At 55.5% G+C, this 19,830-nt stretch overlaps 1 protein-coding gene across 1 annotated transcript; it reads left to right on the top strand.

Annotated features, from left to right (window-relative positions):
* Positions 1 to 751: 751 nt before the first annotated feature.
* LOC129402513 (zinc finger protein 883-like) lies at positions 752 to 13,062 on the top strand. The gene is made up of 5 exons (XM_055129397.1): positions 752 to 836; positions 1,019 to 1,080; positions 6,230 to 6,311; positions 7,089 to 7,171; positions 7,761 to 13,062. Exons 3-5 carry the CDS (start codon positions 6,239 to 6,241, stop codon positions 9,378 to 9,380), a joined length of 1,776 nt encoding a protein of 591 aa, XP_054985372.1. The 5' UTR covers positions 752 to 836; positions 1,019 to 1,080; positions 6,230 to 6,238; the 3' UTR covers positions 9,381 to 13,062.
* The last annotated feature ends 6,768 nt before the right edge of the window (positions 13,063 to 19,830 follow it).

Below are 19,830 nucleotides of genomic sequence, written 5' to 3'. Positions count from 1 at the left end.
GGAGACTCTGAATGAGTTCACCGCTTTTGCAGGATGCTGCGGAGAGTTGCCAAAGGCAACTCGAGAAAGGGATGTTTGCAACACAAAGACATCAGCGGCTCCCCGTTCAGCTAGGAGGCCAGCCGGGGTAAATTTTTACTAAGGAAAAAAAAAAGAGAGGGCGGGAGGCTAACCAAGGACTCAGTGGTGGGAAATGTGAAGAGACGGGTGTTGGAGCATCGTATGCCTGAAACCCAACCATGAACAACTATGTAAGTGTATATCTCACCGTGATTCAATTAAAAAAAATTAAGATTTTAAAGAGAGAAAAAGGGAAGGAGGGGTGGAGAAATGAAACGTGCAGTGGGGTCTAACGCACATTGCAAAAGGACGCGCCCCCTTTTCCAAGACGCGAACCTCGCTGGCGGGGCTCTAAGAACCTGGGGGAGCCTCGCTCCGGCACATTTCCCTCCTGAACAGGTGGAAAGGGGGACGCGAGGAAGAACCCCCGCGCGGACACGCGCATCCTCTGCATCTTAGCGCCCGCTCGGCGTGGGGGCGGTCCAGCCTCGCGGCCACGCCTCCCACGCCCATAACCACGCCCACTCCAGGTCCTGGTCGCTGGAGCAACCCCGGGGGCTTAAACGAGCCCCCGCACCACGCGCGCTCACGGCCGCTTCTTTGTTAGCGAAGCGGGCAGGGCCCTTTAAGGGGCCCCGGCGGCCGGAAGTGGAAGTGGCGTCACGGGCTCACGCGAGTTTTCCTCGGGTGACTCTGCATTGTGGGAGCTCAGCGCCCGGATCAGCCCGCGGGGGAGTCGGCGCGGGAGGCGCCCCCGGGCAGGATTGCGGCACCGGGTCGGTGCCCCCACGACCCCTGAGTCCCCCGGGCCGTCGCCGTCTCTCCGCACCGCCAGGGCCGCCACTTCCAGCCCGCTCGGGGAGCTGGTTACAGCGGGGTGTAGGGAGGGGTACACGCCTCCCACGTGCTCGGGCATTGCAGAAGCCCCCCCAAAAGTAACCCTTGGCTCTTTGTCTAGGAGCAAGAGCGTCTCAGCCTCGCGTGTCAGGTGCCCTCGGACCTGGCGGGCCCCGCGGGTTGGTGAGTTCTTGAGCATTGGGGGTTCCTGTGGCCTCTTCCCGGGTCCCGCAAAGTTCGTCTCTGCACGCTTTGCGGGGAGGGGTGTGCCCCTGGGGTCCCCTGGGCATTGCTCCCGCCACTGTGTGGGGGACTCCCGCAATATCTGGCCACGTGCATTGGGGCTTGAGGTTTGCAAACCCTGCTAGGGGGCGGGGGGGGGTCGGGCCCCAGGGGTGCGCGCGGCGGTGCAGACAGTGGCCGCAGTGGGCAGTTTTGCAGCTTCTGGGCACCCCCACTCTCCCGCTTGGCGCGCTCATCCCAGCAGGTCACGTTCTTGGGAACACAGAGGGCTACACCCTGCAGTTCTGGGAGTGACTGGGAGCGCGCGCGCGGTTCTGCAGCAGAACTAACTTTCTGGCTGGGCATGTACTTGATTGAGGCGGGGCGGGGATCGAAGCGGGTGCACACCCAGCGGTACTCAGGTGCTACTCCTGGCTTTGTGCTCAGAAGTCCGACCCTGCAATACTGAGAGAACTTATGTGTGCCGGGGGATGATTGAGAGCAAGGCAAGCACCTTAACTTGCCCTGTCCAATCTATCCAGCCCCATGTCCTTGATTTATTTTAAAGTGTTACCTGTAGGTAGAAATTGGTCCTACAGAGGATGGAGGATTTAGTCCAGCAGATAAGGAGCTTGCTTTGCACGCAACCCACTGAGGTTGGAACTCCAGCGTCCCAAGGGATCCCCTGAGTAGTGCTAGGACTAATTCTAGAATACAGAGCCAGGAGCATCACCAGGTTTGGCTCAAAAAAGAGAGAGGAGATGGAGCGATAGCACAGCGGGTCAGGCGTTTGCCTTGCACTCCGCCCACCCAGGTTCGATTCCCAGGATCCCATATGGTCCCCCAAGCACCGCCAGGAATGATTCCTGAGTGCAGAGCCAGGAGTAACCCCTGAGCATTGCCAGGTGTGACCCAAAAAGAAAAAAAAAAAGAGAAAGAGTTGGAGAAATAGTACATCGGGGAGGGTGTTTACCTTGCACTTGGCCCAGCCAGGTTCAATTACCAGTATCCCTTATGGTCCCCCGAGGACTGCCAGGAGTAATTTCTGAGTTCAGAGTCAGGAGTAACCCCCCTGAGCACTGCTGGTGCAAGCCAAAAGGCCAAAGAAAAGAGAAATGGTTATATGAAGATGTGTGATTTCTGATATAAGAAAAAATCTGTGTATACTCACCTATGCCATCTTTTAAATGTTCTCTGTAGGTAACCAAAGATAAGGAGGGACCTTCAGAAGATGGGGTAGGGGGGATTTTGACCCATCATTTTGACACCACAGAATAAGTGAGTTTAGTATAAATTAAATAACCATTAACAGGATGTTTAGGCTAAGTGTATCTGCCTCACACACACATTATTCTTGCCCAAAATTCTAGAGGAAAAAAATTCTTATGCCCCCAAGGAACTTTACTTGGCCCAGCTGATTTTTCATTTTGGAACAGCTATCAGATTTTTTTCTCCCCTCTGTGTAAACAAATACAAAGATAGACATGGGGATTGGCCTCTAAATTCTTTTTGGTGTTTGGGCCACCCCCAGAAGTGCTCCTGGCTCTGCACTCAGGTATCAGTCCTGGCGTGGGACAGTGCGATAATTCCCTATCCTCTGGACTATCTCTCAGGCCCCTAATTGGCCTCTGAATTCTTGGTCAAGCATTTCCTAAAGATAAGGACCTGACCCTGGCTCACCAAAGGAAATGCGAGATAAGATGCTGTCTGGGAATTGCTCTGAGGGAAACCCGGGAGGGCTCCTTTTATTCCGAAAGGTTCTTTGCTCTAGGTCCCAAGCAAGGTGGAGATTGTGGGGGTTTTTTGTTTGTTTTTTGGGGTTTTTTTGGGTTTAGTTTCGCTTTTTGGGTCAAACCCAGCGATGCACAGGGGTTACTCCTGGCTCATGCACTCAGGAATTACTCCTGGTGGTGCTCAGGGGACCATATGGGATGCTGGGAATTGAACCCGGGTCAGCTGCGTGCAAGGCAAACGCCCTACCCGCTGTGCTATCGTTCCAGCTCCAAGAGTTTGTTTTCTGGGCTTTGTGACCAAGAGATGAGAGACATCACAGCCGCTTGGGAAAGTCCCGTGAGTTCTGGCACCACAGGCGGATGGCTCTAATTTGCCTCTGACCACCTGCGTCAGCATTTGCGCCTTGCAGAGTGCTGGGAATGTGGGCAGCCACTGGCCTGCATGTGTGAGCAGCCAGGGGAGCCCACACCTTGGCTTACAGAAACCCTGGCCACAGGCTCCCAACACGGCCAACCCGGGTTCAGTTCTGGGTGTCTCACCGAGTTCCCATCCCCCAACCACAAGTGATCCCTGAGCAATGCTGGGAATTGCCCCTCACCACCACCCCCCACTCAAAAAAAAAAAAACATTTTGCAGCCTACCTGTGTATCTGATTTGGAGAATGATTTTTGGGGTTTGGGTTTGGTTTGGGTTTTGGTTGGAGGGCCATACCCAGGTGGTACTCAGGGCTTATTCCTGGTTCTGCGCTCAGGGATTACTCCTGGCCGGACTTGGAGAACGAACCAATATAGGGTGCCAGGGTTCAGCCAAGTATGCGCTCTACTATCGCCATAAAAAGCAATATTAGCATCAAGGGCTGGAGCGATAGCACAGCGGATAGGGCATTTGCTTTGTACGCGGCCGACCCGGGTTCGATTCCCAGCATCCCATATGGTCCCCTGAGCACTGCCAGGAGTAATTCCTGAGTGCAGATCCAGGATTAACCCCTGTGCATCGCTGCTGGGTATGACCCAAAAAGCAAAAAAAAAAAAAAAAAAAAGCAATATTAGCATCAAAATAGTATAGCACGTATTTTAATTTGGAAATCAGTAATGAATGGTCCCAGTGTCTTCCAAGGTATTTGTGTCTGTTTTAATTAAACTGTAGAACAAAAGTGGATTTTATATTATTTCCATTTAAAGCAAAGCCCATGAATTATTTGTTGTAATCAAGTTAAAAGAAAATTTTCTATAAGTTCACTAGAAAGGGGTGGGGGGACAGAAAGATAGTACAGTGGGTAGGGCGGTTGTTTGCCTGGCATGCAGCCAACCTGGGTTTGATCCCCAGCACCCTATGGGGTGCCCAGAGTGATCCCCGAACACATCTTTGGGGGGGCCCATTTGGCATCAGGTAACTGCAGATCATGCAGTGTGGCACATAAGCATAAATCTAGTTCTGGTCTGCGTGTGTTCCTGTTCATGCAGACCTGTGGTGAAGTTTAATTTCTCAAGTAGGAGCAGAGAGTATGAGCCATAGGTGGAGGGGAGCAGCCCTAGCCATGCACAGTCGGGAGAGGGGGTGTGTCCCGGTGGGGTTCAGGGTGGGGGGGCTCATTCCCCAGGGGAGACACAGCCCAGTTCGAGATGCCTTTGGATGCTCAGAATGGCCCACATGGTTTGGGAAGTGAGGAGATAGGACAGTGGACAGAGCTTGCCTGCACCGAGCTGACCAGGATTTGTTCTCCACAACCCCTATGGTCCCCTAAACTCAGTCAAGGGGTGATTCCTGAGTGAAGACCCAGGAGTAATCCCTGAGCATTACCAAATGTGGCTCAAAAAAAAATGTAGAAGTGTGCTTATTTTATTTAGTGTTTTCAGCCAGTTCGACTGAATTTATGAAAAGAGGGGGCAGAGAGAAGCTAAAACAGGGGTGACAGGCACTTGCCTTGCACATGGTGGGTCAGGATTTGATCCCTGGCACGCCCTGTGGTCCCTCAGCACCACCAGCAGTAAACCCTGAGCGCCCCCCCCAAAAAAAAAAAATAAAAAGACTCGGACCTACCACTTTTGCTTGCATAATACTTTTGCTTGTACCTGTTTCCAAATAAGTTGTTTGCGTGAAAAGAGCTGGTTTCTCATTTGGGGCGACTGCTAGCGGCAAGTAAGTAAATATTTGACAGTTTTTAGTGGTTAATGATTGCCTTGGAGCAGGACCCCAAGGAAGCCCGTCTCCAGGGGGTCGGAGCTGATCCCTCACAGAATGACCATGGGTCGGGGAGGGAAGAGTCCCAGCCTGACCCCATTGCAGCCTCGCAGGAGGGCAGCGTTGGTTTTATCCCATGATCACTCTTAGCCTGGTTCCGAGACTGCAGAGATTGGGCTCACTGGCCTATCCAGATCCACTCCTCCATCGGGGCCTGTCCACTGGGGCCTAAAGGGGGGCGGGAGAGGTGGCTCACTGGGTTAGGGGGCCATGGGGTAAAAAGGGCAGGTTGCATGAAAGATGGGCTATAGGGGGCGGGACTGCTGTAGATGGGCGGGGCCACTGGTGAAAAGGGCCAGTTACATGTAAATAGAGTTGAGTGGGCGGGACCACTGAGTAGAAAGGGCCAGTCACATGTAGGGCTGTAAGTGGATGGGGCCACTGGAGGAAAGGTATAGTTACATGTAAATGGAGTTGTTGGGTGGGCGGGACCACTGGGTGGAAAGGGGCAGTCACATGTATAAGGACTGTAGGTAGGCAGGGCCACTGGTGGAAGGGGCCAGTTACGTGCAGCTAGAGCTGTTGAGTGGGCGGGGCCACTAGTGGAAAGGGCCAGTCACATGTAGGAGGGCTGTAAGTGGGCGGGGCCACTGGTGGAAAGGTCCACTGCATGGTCCCCTCCCAGCTTCTGTTGGCATGACCGCCCCAAGACTGAGCCGTGGGGCTTCTTTCCCTGTACTAAGAAGCTTGCTTTCTCTTCTGGGGGGCCTCCAGCTGAGATGCGGGGGTGGGAGGGGCTGCTGCGCCCGTGTCACCCGGCCTGCCTGTGTGCCAGCCATTCCCTGGGCATTGCAGAGATGTTCGGGGGTTTCCGGCTGGAGCGTAGACACGCACACGCAGGATTGGGGGCAAGAGTACCCGGCGATGGATTTGTCGGCATCCCCGTGAGGTCGCCGACAAAGAGACACCTGACCCTGATGGACGACCTCTGAGTCCGCAGGCCCCCCCAGGAGAACTGGCACCTCTCAGTATGTGTTCAGAAAGGGGCGGCGCCGGGAGTCAGAGAGGTGCTTTCTGGGCAGGTGCACAATGGGGTAGATCCTGACCTGCTATCTTTTTCATTCTGCTTTCGGTGGGAGAGTAGGTCGCGATGCGCTGGCACATTGGCACTAATGTGGCTTTTCTATTTGAGCAGAGTTTCGGCATGTATAAGCCCAGCATGATCTCCTGGTTGGAGCAGGAAGGCCTGAGGACAGTGGAGAGGGGCGTCCTCCAAGGTCAGTTTGCTCCATGGACTCCCGATGTTCTGTGATAATCACAGAGTTGTCTGTTATGTTTAAAATGTAGCGTTTGAGGCTGGAACAATAGTACAGTGGGTAGTGTGTTTGCCTTGCACGCAGCCGACCTGGGTTCTATTCCCAGCATCCCATATGGTCCCCCGAGCACCGGCAGGAGTAATTCCTGAGTGCAGAGCCAGGAGTAACCCCTATACATCACATCGCTGGGTGTAACCCAAAAAGCAAAATAAAAATTTAAACAATTTTTTAAAATAAATAAAATAGGGGCTGGAGCGATAGCACAGCGGGTAGGGAGTTTGCCTTGCACACGGCCGACCAGGTTTCGAATCCCAGCATATCATATGATCCCCTGACCACCGCCAGGAGTAATTCCTGAGGGCACAGCCAGGAGTAACCCCTGTGCACGCCAGGTGTGACCCAAAAAAGCAAAAAAAAATAAATTAATTAAATAAATAAAATAAGAGTTTGGGGCCAAGCTATCACACAGCAGGTGGGATGCTGACCTTGCCCGTGACCAACCTGAGTTCCATCCCAGTCACCCCACATGGTTGGAGTGGTCCCTGAGCACATAGGTGTGGCCCCCATAAAAAATGAAATTGTGTTATCATTTTGTCCTTAATTTTATTCATCGATCATTGGATTGCAGTCAAATCTAAATTTGTCAGGAGAATGGTTCAAGTGGGCCTCTTTGATTTTTCTCTCATTCATCGTCGACTCCTTTTGCAAACTCTTAAATTTCACATTCTCTTCTCTTAGGGTGGGAACTACAGCTGCAAAACAGAGAGTCTGCTCTTGAGCCCTTTGATGCTGAAAAGGAACCGTCCATTAGGATAAAAACGGTAAGAAGAGGAAGGCTGGACACAGGGCTTCCTTATTCTCCATATTGTAGAGGCTCTGAGATTTTCCACAGCTTGGAATAGGAGGTGACCATGTCAGAGAAACATCACTCACCCTCAAGAGGACTTGGCCTCTGAGGAGGCCCAGTCTGGGGATCCCCGACAGCCAACCAGACAGGTGCCTGCACAGCTCCCGTGGCCTGATCCCCCAAGACAGCAAGGCATTGAGTCACCCAGAGTCCCCTGGATGTGGTGGATGGACTCTCCACATTAGAGACAAAGGCCTGATCAGGCAGGAAGTTCCTCATTCATCCAGGGAGCCCCGAGGCGGGAGCTGTGTGTGTCCTGGGCCGGAGCCATAGGACAGTGGGCAGGGCGCTTGCCTTGCATGCAGCCGACCCAGGTTCGATCCCCAGCACTGCATAGGGTCCTCTTGAGCCCCACCAGGAGTCAGCCCAGAGCACGGCCAGGTGTGGCCCAAAAACCAAGACAGAGAAAAGAAATCTTAGTCTGAGTTCAAGCCAGCAGGGGAGGGGAGCGTGCAGCAGGGTCTGGCCGCTGTCGGGGTGATGGTGTCTGTGTTCTCTGCCAGGAGCGGATCGAGGACTGGGAGGTATACGAGTGCGCGCAGTACGGGAAAGACTTCGGCGCCCCCGGGGAGACGCCGCCAGATGGAGAAGAGGCCGCCTCGGAGGACGAGGAGGACAGAAAAGGCCTCCCGGGCCCCAGGCGAAGACCGTCCCCCGGGAAGGCCTTGCTGGAGTCCGCGGGAGCGGATGAGGCCCTGGACCGGAAGCCCTTCTACTGCGAGGACTGCGGCGTGTTCTTCCTCAACGCCGCCTGCTTCCGCGTCCACCAGCAGGTCCATGCCGGCGCCGGCCCCTTCCGGTGCCAGGAGTGCGGCATCGACTTCAGCTGCGCCGCGCACCTGAGCGCCCACCTGCAGGCACACGCCGAGATGGGTGGCTACGAGCGCGGGGCCGCGGTGGACGCCCGGGCCCAGCCCCCCGAGGCGGCCGGCGAGGCGCGGGGGGCGGAGGACGACGACGATGCCGAGGAGAAGACTTTCAAGTGCGACAAGTGCTGGCGGGCCTTCAGCACCTTCTCCAAGCTCACCACGCACTTCCGCACGCACACGGGCGAGAAGCCCTTCCAGTGCAACGTGTGCGGCAAGACCTTCACCACGTCGTCCTACCTGAGCATCCACAAGCGTGTGCACACGGGCGAGAAGCCCTACGTGTGCCAGGAGTGCGGCAAGGCCTTCACGCAGTCGTCGGTGCTCACCAAGCACCTGCGGGTGCACACGGGCGAGAAGCCCTACAAGTGCAAGGAGTGCGGCAAGGCCTACGTGAAGTCGTCGGGGCTCATTGAGCACATGAACGTGCACACGGGCGAGAAGCCCTACACGTGCCGCGAGTGCGGCAAGGCCTTCGTGAAGTCGTCGGGGCTGACGCTGCACATGAAGATCCACACGGGCGACAAGCCCTACCAGTGCGACAAGTGCGGCCGTGCCTTCTACTCCTCGTCCAACCTCACCAAGCACTTCCGCACGCACACGGGCGAGAAGCCCTTCCAGTGCAACATCTGTGAGAAGACCTTCACCACCTTCGCCTACGTGGCCATCCACAAGCGCTCGCACACGGGCGAGAAGCCCTACGTGTGCAAGAAGTGCGGCAAGGCCTTCACAGCGTCCACACGCCTCACCAAGCACCTGCGCTCGCACAACCGCAAGAAGTACGAGTGCGACCTGTGCGGGAAGAGCTTCGCCAAGGCCTCGTGCTTCCTGGGCCACAAGCGGGGCCACGCGGGGGCGGGGGCTTGCGCCTTCCTGGACACCACCAGCCTGACGGCCCACGCCAAGACGCACGCCGAGGAGAAGCCGTTGGCTTGCGCCGAGTGCGGCCCGGGCTACGCCAAGCCGGCGGGGCTGGACGGCCACCCACGCGGCCACGCGGGCGAGAAGCCCTACGCGTGCCAGGAGGGCGGCAAGGCCTTCGCCTCCTCCACGCACCTCACCAGCCACTTCCGCGCGCACACGGGCGAGAAGCCCTTCCAGTGCAACGTGTGCGGCAAGGCCTTCGCCTGCGCGTCCTACGTCACCCTGCACAAGCGCTCACACACGGGCGAGCGGCCCTACGAGTGCCGCAAGTGCGGCCGCGCCTTCACTGCGTCCGCATGTCTCCTGAAGCATCTGCGCTCGCACACCGTGTAGACGGCCCCCGACGGGGGGGGGGGACCCCCCGCGACCCACCCCATCCCCCCCCCGCCCCGGGGTTTGCTGTATCCTCAGGCTCGGTGCTCGCGCGCGGGAAGCCAAGCCGGAGCAGCCTCCAGGCCGTCCTGGGCGCGCTTCGGCCCTCCTTGGCGCTTTCGGCCCGCTCCGTTTTCTCTTTCGTTCTTTAGAATGTCCCGGAGGTGGGAGAATCTTAAAACAGCGTCATCTCTGCTGGTGGGAAAGACGCAGGAGCGGCGGTTGGGGGAGACGCCCCCACTCCCCCTCCTCCCCCCCTCACACTTGGTGCCGCGTCTCCACATCTCCCTCTGTCCCCCGGGCTCATGGGATCCGACCAGGTTTGGAGGTTCCAGCAAAAGGGTCTCTCCAAAGGGCCGCGTGCTCTTCGTCCAGGGCGCGCGCCCTGCCTGCCTCTGCCCGGTTTCTCTGGGGGTCATGGCCAGGCCTCACTGGTTCCCTCAAGACTGAGAAGGTGGGGATGAGTCTCCTGGCCACTAGGTCAGTGGCACCTGGAGCATGGGAAGCAGTGGCTAGGGGCCTGGGGAGTTGGGGAGTTTGTGGGGGCCCCCAAGGTAAGGTCCTCCCAGGAGGAGGCATCTCCAGGCACCTGCCGCCACGTCCATGAACATGGACATTGCAATCCTGGTCCTGCAGGACCTGGAGATGCAGAGAGGGTCCCCGAGAGTGTGAGGCCTCAGCGGCTTCTCAGATGAGTCCGGGGCGCCCTCTGGGTGGGCTTGGGACAGACCTGCCTCGAGCCACACCAGCACGAACTGGTTGTGTCCTGTCCCCAGCAGGCTTCTGTGTGCCCCAGACCCGACAGGACTGGCCACATCCACAGGGAAGGGACTCAGGCCTGGGCGGGCAGCACATCTGGTATGTGTGGAAACCGCAGACTCGAGTCTTGAGCCTCCACCCCCCCGAGAATGGCCGGGTCGCATTCAAACTTGGGGTTGGTGAGTCATCCCCCCCACCTCAAGATAGAGGAGCTTTGTGTCCAAGGAAGCGGGAGGGTAGTGGGTGCTTGTCCCCCCAAATACGCTGCCCAGCCCGGCCAAACCTGCCCCCCCACCCCCACCCTGCTGCCTTTGTTGGTGTGAGAGGCGAATCCAGGTGCTCATCCCCCTGAGTGCCAGGACCCAGACACCCCTGGCACAGCCCCCTTCCTGGGTGAGCACCCCACTTTGTCTAGGATGTGGGGGCACATACGAAGAGCTTCCAGATGAAGGGAGGGTGGGGAGGTGAGTGTGTGTTTGTTAGTTGCCTAGTTTGTGAGTCCAGCAGAGGTGAGGTGAAGCCGTGGGGGGCCCGAGTCGGGATTTTGCATGTGAAATGGACATACTTGTGTGTGAGTCATGTTTGAGTCTCTGGGACTGGGGGGTCTCCCCCCCGCACCAGGAGAGGCTCATTCCAGGCAAGACCCCCGCCCGTCCCCCCACAAAGGTGTCCAGGTCGCAAAAAGACCAACACAGTGATTCACACACCAGCGGTTCAGTCCCAGCAAAGGGAAGTCCCTCGTGGACAGCCGTGTTCCGGCCCACGTCGAGGCTTTGCTGAGACCTCGGCTTCCGGTCTGTCTTCCGTCCATCTGTCCGTTTGTACGGGTGCATACTGCAGTGCTTCAGTTGCTGACACACTCCTTCCATCGTGTGGTTCTTTCCCCGCCAATCTGTCTCCTGAACCAAGCTCCACAGCGCCCCAGGACACTGGCTTGGGGGGTTTCTGGCAGCTGTTTGCAGGTCTCAGCTCTCACCTGGGAGGGAAAGGAGAGGGCAGCAATGGTGCAAGGGTCCTGGGCACGGGGCTCGGGTCCCCTCACTGCTTCCCTCCCCAATATGCAGCCCAGCCTGGGCCCCGGTTTAATTTCTCCTTTTCTTTCTTTTTCTTTTTTTAAGTTTTTGGGCCACATCCAGCACTACTCAGGGCTTACTCCTGGCTCTGCACTCAGGGATCACTCCTGGTGGTGCTCGGGGGAGCCTGGGCGGGGCTCGAACCTGGGTGGGTTGTGTGCGAGGCCAGGGCCCTCCCTGCTGTCCTAGCGCTGCAGCCCCCGGGCCTCAGTTTAGCACTGAGGAAGCTCTGGCAGGGGTGAGCAAGCACAAACCACGTGCTGTCCAGCACCCCCATGGGGGCGGTCCAGGACACCCAGGAACCTGTAACATGGACCCTCAGGAGAGCGAATTCCCTCAGCAGGCCCCGGCTGCTGGCAGCCAGGCCTGGGAGCAGCCGCGCTCTGAGTGGGGGGGACACCGAGGGCAAATTATAGGCCGTGCACTGAGCTGGCCCCCCACACCAGACCCCCAAACCAGGAACACAGGGCGCTGGGGCAGGGGCCCCACATTTGCCACGGAGCCCCCCCCACCAAGAGCTCGCTGTGACCAGGCCATGCTGAGAGCCAGGAGCTGGTGCTGCAGCCGCTGGGTGGGCAGCCCGGCCTGGAGGAAGGGGCGAGGCGCCACCAAGTGCCCACACAGTCCCCGCAGCCACCTCAACTCACACTAGCTCACCCCGCCTCCTGCGCCCAGGCCTGGGCTTGATGTCATGTGGCTAGGGTGGGCAGGAAGCAGACGGATCCTCCTGGGAGCACTGGGGGAAGCTGAACCCAGCTGGGACCTCAGAGACACCGCCAGCTTCCTGCCTGCCCACCAGAATATCAGAAATCAGACTGGATGCATGGGGGTGGGGGCACATGACAGGTAGAGAAACTGAGGCAGAAAGGGAAGGGGCGTGGCAGCCTTTGAGCCTAAGCTGGTAGGATCCCTCCCCCCTTCACCAGAGGGGACGTGGGGGAGCAGGTGGGGCAGGCGAGTGAGTTCTCCGGCTTCTCTGCTCCCCACAGGCAGTTTGGAGAGAATGTCGCCCAGAACCCAGCCATGCAGCTGGCCAGGCCTCAACCCCGAGGATGAACCTTCCAGAAGCACAGACAGCCCCAGGGGGGAGGGGGCCCAGCTGGAGGGGGGCCTGGGGGGCTAGGAACTCAGGGTTTGGCAAAGAAAGGGGTGAGCGTTGAGTGGGCACCAGGCACTCCCACCTGCCCCCCAGATCCTGTGGTCCCAGACACTGGGGCAGTAGGACGTCGCTGTCAGCCCTTCTGCCTCCAAGACCCAGTCGGCAGGGGGGGCGGGCGGTGGAGGGGTGGCCCCTCATATAAGCCCTAGCAGGGAAGCTGGCAGGCCTGGGGACCTCCCGGGACGCCCAGGGGGCTCAGTCCAGCCCCCCACATACTGTCCCAGCAGGGTCCCCAGTGCAGGTGCGAAGGTGTTCTGTTTCAGCCTGTGGGTTTGATGAGTTTCCAGGGGGGACTTTGAGATATGTGTATATGTGTGTGTGTGCGCGTTTTGCCTCTGTTTGTGAGGTGCCTCTGCCAGGGGTTTGCAGACTCTCGCTGTCATTTCACGTGGGATGGGAGTGTATCTTGGAGAGAACTGTTCCTCCCGTTTTTCCCGCTGGTTTCACCCTCTTCCTTCGGAGGATTCTGTATCTTACTGTCTCAAAACCACCACCAACGACAAACCACGTTTCATTCAGGATTGTTGAGAATTTTGTACCAAGCTCTTCCTTTTACTGTTCTCTGTCAATTTTCTAGTGTCCTATGTCTGATGCATTTACCCTTTGTCTAGATTCACGTGCCCTGCAGCCTTGTGAAATATATTCATTTTGAAAATGCCTCTGAGTGTCTTCCGAAAGCTTCGCTTGACCTTCCTAAGGGACAAGAATAGTTTCTTGGAACCAGAAGAGGGGAGGGTGCTCACCTTGCGTGGTGGCTGACCTGGATTCAATTCCCCAGCATCCTATAGGGTACCCTGAGTCCCATCAGGAGTGATCCCTGAGCACCACCGGATGTGGCCCAAGAACAAAACAAGAATGGTTTCTCTCATTCTGGTCATCAGCAACAAAAGTAACCCACGGCCTTGCAAGGGTCTGTCCCACGAATGTCAGCACTGGGCGCCCAGTTCCATTTTGGTTTTCTTTTGGGGACCACATCCGGCTTTGCTTGGGGCTTCCTACTGGCTCTGTGCTCAGGAATCGCTCCTCCAACCCTCCAGCTTCCAATTTTGGAACAATTGCAAAGCCAGGATTCTATGGCCCCATGTGGATCGGACTAGCAAACTTTTTCATTTCATCTCAAATCTTACTTTCCTGGTGATGCGTTTTGGGATGGGGGAGGTACAGGAGTGGGGCCACACCCTGCTGTGCTCAGGGCTTGCTCCTCAGGACTACTCCTGGCTCTGCACTCAGATATTATTCCTAGCAGGGCTTGAGGGAGCTCATTGGTGCCAGGGATTGAACCTGGGTTGGCTGCATGCAAGGCAAATGCCCTACTCACTTTTTTTTCTTTTAGGTAGGGGGGGGACATGGCTTGACTCTCGTGGCCTGGGGTATTGTGATAAGTAAAACAAGCCCCTCACCACCAACCCTACTCCTTTTTGTCTTTTCTGTGCCTTTGTTCTCTTATGAATCTTACCAGCATGTGGCCAGTTCTTTCACTTGCAAAAAAATGAATCTGGTCATCTTAAGTCTGTGGCTTGGGACGTAGTTAGCCAACACAAAATCCAACACACAAAAATACCACCAGGGGCTGGAGGGATGTTATAACAGGTAGGGCACCTGCCTTGCATGCGTTTGATCCAGGTTCAAGTTCCAGCATCCCAGCAAAGTCCACTGAGCCCCACCAGGAGTGCTTCCTGCACACAGCAGTCAGGAATAAGTTCCGAATACCCCTCGGTGTGTCCCAAAAGCAAAAGGACCAGAGAGACGGTACAGTGAGTCAAGCAAGAGTTTGTTTTGCACATGGCCAGCCCGGATTCAATCCCTGGCATTACATCGTTTTCTGAGCTCCTAAATGATGTCAGGGTTTGAACCCCAGTTGACTGCACACAGAGCAAAAGCCTTCCCCACTGTGTTTTCTTCAGACTCCCAGTGCCACACTTGAATTAACCATTGATCACCTCTAGTTGTAGCCCAGTAACCCCCTTCTCCCCTCCCGGCCCCCCACAAATGTTTATACATGAATTCCTGGCATGCATAAGAGCTGGGTTCAATCCCCAGCACTGCAAAGAAGGGAAAAAAGACTAAATGTGAAGGATGAAGACACTAAAACAAACAGACCTTAAACCAAATATTTGTGAGTCCCATTTTCAATTCTGTGCAAGAGAAGAATCAATCGAAGGGCAAGCAGAAGGGGGAAATTCACCCATGATCAAATAGTGGGTTCAAAAGTATGCCAGCACGCCGTGACTTGAAATATCCAATGTTCTGTGGAAAAAAACAGGCCATAAGGACTGGAGGGTGTCTGGATGAGGTAAGGTGGGTGCTGCTGGGTCCTGGTCAGTAGCCCAAAGAGATGGGTCTTCCCTGTATCTAAGGGGCCTTCCAACTTTTTAAAAAATTATTTGGGGAGGCTGGAGTGATAGTACAGCAGATAGGGTGTTTGCCCCGCACGCGGCCGACCCGGGTTTGATTCTCAGCATCCCATATGGTCCCCCGAGCACCGGCAGGAGTAATTCCTGAGTGCATGAGCCAGGAGTAACCCCTGTGCATTGCCGGGTGTGACCCAAAAAGAAAAAAAAAATATTTGAAGGGTGGGGCAGAGCCATAGTACAGCGGGTAGTGTGTTTGCCTTCCTTCCACGTAGCCAACCCAGCAACCCATCTGGTCCCCTAAGCACCTCCAGGAGTAACTCCTGAGTGCAGAGCCAGGTGTAAATCCCTGAGCATCAAAGGGTGTGGCCCCAGAGCCCAAAACAAAAATTATTTTGAGGGGGCCAGATCCATAATACAGCAGGTAGAGCGTTTGCCTTCCACGAGGTCCATCTAGGTTCAATCCTTGGCATCCCATACCCCTGAACCCACCAGGAGTGGCGGGGCAGAAAACACACACACACACACACACACACACACACACACACACACACACACACATAGACTCAATGTTGAAGGAACCATTTGGTGGCAGCGATTTAATTCGGGACCTTTTCATGCAAGGCAGTACGCTCTGTCCCCTAATGTTTGCTTCTTTATATTTTTGGCCACACCTTGCGCTGAGGGAGAGGGAGATGCTCCTGGCTCTCTGCTCTGTGCTCGCTCGCAGTGGTGGGCCTCCATGGGTCAGGAGGTGCCAGGGACGGATTCCCCGCCACTTGCAGACCCTAAGATTGTGCTCCAGCCCTTGAATCTTTCTCTCCAGGACTCTGCTGTTCACTCTTGCTGTTTAAAAAGCTAAAATGGGGGCCGGACCGATAGTACAGCGGTAGGACGTTTGCCTTGCACGCTGCTGACCCGGGTTCGATCTCCGGCCTCCCATATCCGGGGCATCCCATCCCCCAATGACCCCCGGGAGTAATTCCTGAGTGCAGAGCCAGGAGTAATCCCTGAGCATCGCTGGGTGTGACCCAAAAAGCAAAAAATAAAAATATAAATTAAATAAAAAGCTAAAATGAGGGCCGGAGCGATAGCACAGCGGGTAGGGCGTTTGTCTTGCACGCGGCCGACCCGGGTTCGATCCCCGGCATCCCATATGGTCCCCCAAGCACTGCCAGGAGTAATTCCTGAGTGCAAAGCCAGGAGTAACCCCTGAGCATCGCTGGGTGTAACCCAAAAAGCAAAAAAAAAAAAAAAAAAAAACCTAAAATGACCACCACCAACAGTCACACAATGGAATGAAGGGGGAGAAAAAAAGCTAAAATGAGTCCACCACTGTCACAGCCCCGAGCATTGGGGGATCTGAGAGGTATCTGGCAGGTCCCTGTGAGGGCCAAATATTTGCACTGCAGTCTCTGTGGAAAGCCTGAGCCGGCAGGCAAATGTCCAGCATCCCCGAACCTTGTCCTCCTCTCGCGATAACACATCCTCGCGTTTCCGTGGCGACGCTCCCTCCCGCCTCATCTTTCTATCGCGGGAACACACACTCCCGTTTCCATGATGACGAAGCCCTCCTTCCAGCGGGCGGAGAAGCCGCCAGCTACCCGGGTGGGCCTGGAGGCAGCAGGTGATGGGGGACAGGAGTCGCGTGGCCTGGGTCGCTCTCAGATGTGGGTCTCCAAAAAAAATTAGTGGGGAAGGAACTTCAGAAGGGGAAACGCTGGCCCTTTTAGGGGCTGCCGGGCAGGTTGTTTTCCAGCAAGGAATGGGGCAGCAGTAGCATCTTCCTGAAACTTGGACCCTGAAATAATCACCCTAATGCGCTGGAGCGATAGCACAGCGGGTAGAGCGTTTGCCTTGCACGAGGCCGACCCGGGTTCGATTCCCCGCATCCCATAGAGTCCCCTGAGCACCGCCAGGAGTGATTCCTGACTGCAGAGCCAGGAATCGGCCCTGAGCATCGCCGGGTGTGAAACCACCCCCCCCCCCAAAAAAAAAGCTTATCCTGATGGTCACTCCAGACGCTGATCTCCACCCAATACCGCACACTTTCCCTTTGTTAAAAGCCGCCGCTTTGGGGGATTCACACCCGACTGTGCTCAGGGATCACTCCTGGTGGGACTCGGGGGCCCCTATGGGATGCCAGGGATTGAACCCAGGTCAGTCCGATGCAAGGCAAGCGCCCTTCCCGCTGTCCTCTCTCTCCAACTCCAAAATCACCTTTCATTTGTGGGTGAAGGGGTGGGGTGGCGGAGAGTGAGGCGGGGTACACCCTGCTCAGTGCTCAGGGGACCCCGCGGTGCTGAGGTTGGAACCCAGGGCTCCTGGATTCAAAACTGAGCTCCAGCCCTTTTTTTTTTTCTTTTTTAAGTTTGTGGGCCACACCCGACGATGCTCAGGGGTTCCTCCTGGCTCTGCCCTCAGAAATTACTCCTGGCTGTGCTTGGAGACCCTATGGGATGCTGGGGATTGAATTCAGGTTGAGTGTGTGCAAGGCGCATGCGCCCTCTCTCCAACCTCAGATCTCCAGCCCTTTGAATCCTCTCCCCAATTGACAAAAAAATTGGCCCCCAATTTTTTTTGAGGTTTGGGGGGTAGAATCCAAGTCCTCATACAAGCAAAACAATTGTTCTAGGGCACTTCCTGGGCACCAGACTTGTTTTTCCAGGAATTTAAGCACTCCATTGGCTGGACCATGGGGAATGTGGGTGTGAGCTGTGCAGTGCCCCACCCCTGACCCGCCACCGCCCCCAAGGACCCTAAGGCCACCTTCAAGTGGTTGGGGGGCAGGCAGGTGGAGCCCTGTTCTTGGGTCATAAGCCAGGGAGGTTCCCCGGCATCTGAGAAAGAGAAAAAAACAGGGTTCTGGGTGGGTCCTGGGAAGTGGGGGGCTGCTGAGGCCTACCGAGGTCCAAAATGGCAAAGTGTTTACCAGGCCGGAAATAAAATGTGGCTTTCTGCCTTGGAGTTGTTGCTTAAATTTGGCATGGAAGTGGAATCGACATGAAAAACATAATTATTCTCTGTAGCATTGTAGCACTGTCCTCCCATTGTTCATCGATTCGCTAGAGTGGGCACCAATAACGTCTCCATTGTCTCTAGGGAAAAAAAATTTTTTTTCAAGAGATGCGTGTTTCGGGGCTGGAGCGATAGCACAGTGGGAAGGTCGTTTGCCTTGCACAAGGCTGACCTGGGTTCGATTCCCAGCATCCCATATGGTCCCCTGAGCACCTCCAAGAGGAATTCCTGAATGCACAGCCAGGAGTAACCCCTGTGCATAGCCTGGTGTGACATCCAAAAGAAAAAGATGCATGCCCTACTGGTCCCACAGAAATTTGTTGAGTGGCCTTTGAGGGGTGCTGCTAATACAGGAAACCCCACTCTAGTATGTCAGCCTATTCCTGTAAGTCTAGGTGCCTGCATAGCAGCTGGTACTGAAATAGCCCAGGACAGCTGGTTTGGTTTGGTTTTGGGGGACACACCCAGTGTGGTCAGGGCTCCGAGCTGACTGCTCAGGGCAGCCTGCACTTTCAGAAATCAAAGCCAGGGCTGCACACATGTGAGGCCAATCCCCAGCCTTGGATTGCTCCTTCTTGAAAGAAAAAATCTGGTGCCAGCGCGCTAGTATAGTGATTTGATGCACCCTGGCCCATGAGAAGAGAGAAAAATTAAAAAGCCTCAGAGGAGCCAGAGCTATGGTCCATAGTACAGCGAGGAGGGCATTTGCCTTCCACTCGACTGACCCAGGTTCAATCCCCAGCATCCCATAGAGTCCCCTGAGTCCCGTGAGGAGTGATTCCTGAGTCCCAGAGCCAGGAGTCATCCCTGAGCATCACCAGTGTGACCTGAAAAGCAAAAGAAATTAAAAAATCAAAAGCAGGGTTGGAGCGATAGCACAGCGGGTAGAGCGTTTGCCTTGCACGCAGCTGACCCGGGTTCAATTTCCAGCATCCCATATGGTTCCCTGAGCACCGCCAGGAGTTAATTCTTGAGTGCAGAGCCAAGAGTAATCTCTGTGCATCACTGGGTGTGACCAAAAAAGCAAAAAATTAATAAAAATTAAAAAATAAAAAATAGCCCTCGAGAGGACTTGAGCTGCTGTGTCCAATCCCCATTCTGTCTTCCTGGCCTCCTCCCTCGATTTGTTTTTGGGGTCCTTCCCCTGAAAAGAAAATAAACAATTTTTGGTTTTGCTCAATCCACCCCCAGCTCTGTACGGGGCCTGCTCCGGATGAGGCTCAGGGGACCATGGGGCACCAAGGGCTGGAGTCCAGGACTTGACACATAATATGGCAAGTGCTCCCCCCCCCCACTGAGCCGCATTCCTGACCCAAAAGAATTTTTTCAAAGGATGAGTTCTGCTCCCAGCAGAGCCACTTAGAAGTAATCATATAATGAAGTCTTTATTTTTATTTATTTATTTTGCTTTTTAGGTCACACCCAGTGATGCTCAGGGGTTACTCCTGGCTCTGCACTCAAGAATTAACATATGGGATGCCAGGAATTGAACCCAGGTCAGCCGTGTGCAAGGCAAATGCCCTACCCGCTGTACTATAGCTCTGGCCCATAATGAAGCCTTTAAAGATTTTGTTTGTTTGGTTTGGGGGCCTCCCCTGGTTGTGCTCAGAGGCTCTAGCCAGACCATTAATCAGGGGTCACCCCCGCAGCACTGGGGGACTGTATCGCCCAAGAATTAAACTGACTGTCCTGCATAGAAGAACACAGTCCTTTGAGTCCTTTGAGCCCACAAAAAAATATTTTGTGCTGGGGCTGGAGAGATAGTCCAACAGGAAGGATGCTTGCCTTGCACGCGACCAGGAGTGATTTCTGAGTGCAGAGCCAGGAGTAACCCCTGAGCAAACTCTCATTCCCCTCCCCCCCACAAAATGAAAAAGAAAAACAAAATCTCTTTATTTTACACCAAGGCCCTGGCCAGGCTAACCCCTGCCCCAAGTTTGATGTTCTGCGTCCAGGAGGCCCAATGCCAGAGTGTGCCCAAGCATCCAGCAGGGTGTGGCCCCTGAGCACTGCTGGGTGTGGCCCCCAAGGGACAAAACTGCTGTGGGGTG

Source organism: Sorex araneus, chromosome 2 (genome assembly GCF_027595985.1).
Source record: "Sorex araneus isolate mSorAra2 chromosome 2, mSorAra2.pri, whole genome shotgun sequence".
In the NCBI taxonomy this organism is placed as follows: Eukaryota; Metazoa; Chordata; class Mammalia; order Eulipotyphla; family Soricidae; genus Sorex; species Sorex araneus.
This window is presented reverse-complemented; position numbering and strand designations above follow the sequence as displayed.